This window comes from Pteropus vampyrus, unplaced genomic scaffold (assembly GCF_000151845.1).
Source record: "Pteropus vampyrus isolate Shadow unplaced genomic scaffold, Pvam_2.0 Scaffold316, whole genome shotgun sequence".
NCBI lineage: Eukaryota > Metazoa > Chordata > Mammalia > Chiroptera > Pteropodidae > Pteropus > Pteropus vampyrus.
Genome location: NW_011889097.1, coordinates 959,064 through 962,419, shown reverse-complemented (window position 1 = coordinate 962,419; position 3,356 = coordinate 959,064). Strand labels below are relative to the sequence as shown.

Genomic DNA, 3,356 nt, shown 5'->3' with positions numbered 1-3,356 from the left:
CACAGAGTAACTCTGGCTCTTTCCAGATGCTTTTCCTCGAGCCGCATCCTCTGCGGACACCTGGTCTGCTTCCCAAGCGACTGCACGTCTCAGAGCTACCAAATATTTGGATGCGACATAAAAAGAGTCACGTGGTTTTCTAACCTCGCTTGCACCGTTGCCAGCGCCTGACTTATTTTAAGTTTTTCCCACACTCGGGGCCCGTGTCTGTGTTCGTGAGGGCGTGGGTTAGATGACAGAGACCCCCAAATACGACAGCAGCTTCGACAGAACCAGTCAGCTTTTCTCGGGCTTAGTGTTTCTGCGAGTGCGAGGCCCAGGCTGATGGGGCGCCCATCTCGGGGGGGTGTTTAGGACTCACTGCTCCCCCTCCCTTTCCCCTCCGCCCCGCGTGTCGCTCTCACCTGCTGCCCTGACGCTGGGAACCGGACGTGTCCGCGGTGCAGTCCATGGGAGAGAGGGCACGTGGTCTAGTGCAGACAAGCCGCCTCCTTTCAGGGGCCACAGAAGCCACGTGGTCACTTCTGGTCATGTCCTGTGGGTGCGGACTGGCTGGGCTTCCGTGCAGAGCAGGCTGGGAAACGGTCTGCAGAGCAGCCGCGTGCCCACAGCTCGGATAGTGAAGGGGGGGGACGGGAGCGGGTTTTTGTCCTTTGTCCCTTTTCTGCAGGGTCAGGTGTCGTGTGCACCTGTGGGGTTGTTTACTGCTCTGGACTTGAATGGCTTTTTGGGGGTACGGATTACATGTGCTTTCTTGCAGTCTGCGACATTTTTTCCATTTTGTTCACGGTGTCTTTGATGAGAAAGAGATTCGAAATTTTAATGTTGTAACACTCGCAGAAATATTTATAATTATTCTTTGATACAGATGTGGTTTGTATTTGTAGATCTGAATGTAGGTGCTCTCTATTAGTTTTGTGGCTGAGGTTAGACAGGACGGGCACCATGATGATAGGCCCCCCCCAAGAACTTAATTTATGGTTTAAACTTTTCTATTTCGAGTAAAGTAACATGTTACTTTAAATAGGGGAATCCAAACCATCTGTTTGATTCCTCATCTCTCCATTAACTTTATGATTTGACAGGATTTAAAGTTGTAGTTTTTCTAACCAAATGATTACTAGTTCTCAGAATCTTTCATTTGTCAAAATAGTTCCCTAAAGTTCATTTTGAATCTGGAAGACTTCAACGGTCACAGAAAGAGGGAGGTCAGACTCCGTGCTGACCTGAGCGGTAAGAGATCAGATTTGGTGCGGAAGTCAGTGTCCGGGCTGCTGGACGCGTCTCGTGTGCGGTCAGGACAGGGCCTGGGGCTCCAGCGAGGAGTCAGGGCTGTCGCTTTAGAGGCCTCTAAGCCAGAAGAGGCTGTGGGAAGCCGGACGAGAACCAAGTCCTTCACAGGTGTCAGACCGAGCCGTCTTCCGCAGCAGCCTCGTGCGCTCCAGCGGAGGTCATCGAGGTGATTTTTACATAAAGCTGTGTAGCTGGGCGTCGGGAGAGCTGGCACTTGACCCGTGGGAACCCGTGTGTCTCCTGCTTACTGACAGTGGAGGGCTGCACGAGGGAGGGGGCGGCCCTGAGTGCCGGGGGAACGTCCGGGATGTCCTAAGGCCTGTGAGCGGGCTCTGGTTGGCGGAGTGGCCCCTGGCCGTGGCGGGAGCCGTGGACGCCTGGAAGGAAGGGAGGGCTGAGGCGAAGGCGGGGAGCGCGGCCACTCCGCCGTCCAGGTTCTAGGCACGTGAGGCCCGGAGCTGGAGGAAGGACAGACGGGAGGGCCCAGAGCACCGAGGTACACTCGTGTGGGTGTCGGCCTGGTGGGTGGGAAGGGCCAGGCACAGCTAGGAAAGAGGGGCGAGCCACGAGCATGGAATGCTAGCACGGCCGAGATGTAAAGGGTCGAGGGGTTTCGGGGCGACCGTGTCAGGAACCCCCTGTGGTCACCTCCCTGGAAGCTGCGTGTGAGGTGCTGGGCCTCAGTCTTGGGGACGGAGTCAAGATGCGTTCTTTTCAATTATTTAGCCGTTACGATGGCTGATAATTAGAGGGTGGAATGATTGTTTTGAATTAATGATAATTTCAATTTATAAACTGTGAAGAAACTTCTTTTTAATGAGTCACATTGAAATCCACGTGTTCTCTGGGCGAGCAGCTATAATGCTGAATGTAAGCCCTCAACAGTTATTCCTGAGATGCAGCTTCTCCAAGTCAGTCGTAATTTGGGGACAAGGAAAAGTGTGCCCTGTTTTACATCATTTGATTACCAAGTTGCAGTAGAGAATAAATGTAAATAATAGCATTAATTGCGTCCACAAACCTTTCCTTTTTAGTCAAGTAATATCAGTGGTTTATTTCTCCTTCATGACGAGTGCTTTGTAAATTCACCGAAGACTCACGTCAGGCGAAAATGACTCTGTGTTCTCTTGTTCACTGTTGAGCAGAAATCAAAGAGCAGTCTGCGGAAGAGGACGCCGACGCGGACGCGGACGCCGACGCGGACAGCGGCAGGCAGCGGGCGCCCGTCCTCGAGCGGCCTGCGTCCGAGGGGCCGGCCGGCTCCCTGGTCTCCGTCGGCGTGGAAGCCAAGATCAGGTTAGAGAATGCTTGCGGCCAGCTGTGGGCCGCGGCAGCTGCCGGCCCTGGGGACGCTCGGCGTGCCAGCGCGGGCGCAAATCCGGGTGGCATTTCACCACCTGGTAGCTCTCAGTCTGAGGTGCCGGCTCTGTGTGCAGTCGAGGTGAGTGCGTCTGTGGGCCTGGCGGGGACAGGGCGCACCGCAGACAGGCCAGGGGTCCCCCCGCCCCTCGCCCAGAGCCGACGCCGCGGGGACATCGGGGACATCGCGGCTGCTCTTCCGTCCGAAGCGACTGTGCGTTGGCACGTGAGGCGATTCGGGTGTTGACTGTGAACGCACATTGAGATGCCGGTAACTCACCCTGTCTTTATCCTTTGAAAAGGACACGCAGGACGTTGTAACTCCCTGTGTGTACTTCCGCTTTGGCGTCTTTCCCTTCTCGACCTTATTCGAAAGACGTGAATGAAACGGCGAGATCCTCCGCCAGTGACCGCTCCCATCTTGGAAGTCTGTCTGTCTTTCGCCTTGGCCCACCTCCCTCCCCGGCGCGTGGTCGGCCTCCGTGGAGACGCCCGCCTTCGTGATGCAGGCGTCCTCGGCGAAGTCCCCTGCGTGGCTGCCTGTCTCTCCACCCACTGTCCCAGCACACGTGTCCCCCTCAGGGCCGCATCTGCTCCCACAGCTGACCCCTCTGACCTCCAGACTTTCTCATCCCTCTGTCTGCTTGACATCTCTTCTTGAAAGGATGCCGGACACCCACCGTGACATGTCCAAAGTCACCATC

The 3,356-nt window shown here is 55.7% G+C and overlaps 1 protein-coding gene across 1 annotated transcript in view; it reads left to right on the top strand.

Moving 5' to 3' along the window:
* KMT2C (lysine methyltransferase 2C) overlaps positions 1–3,356 on the top strand; it is a 226,149-nt gene that overhangs the window by 65,285 nt on the left and 157,508 nt on the right. The window contains exon 3 of the mRNA XM_023521782.1: positions 2,439–2,878. Within this exon, the coding sequence (XP_023377550.1) occupies positions 2,439–2,878 (440 nt within the window). The remainder of the gene's footprint in view (positions 1–2,438; positions 2,879–3,356) is intronic.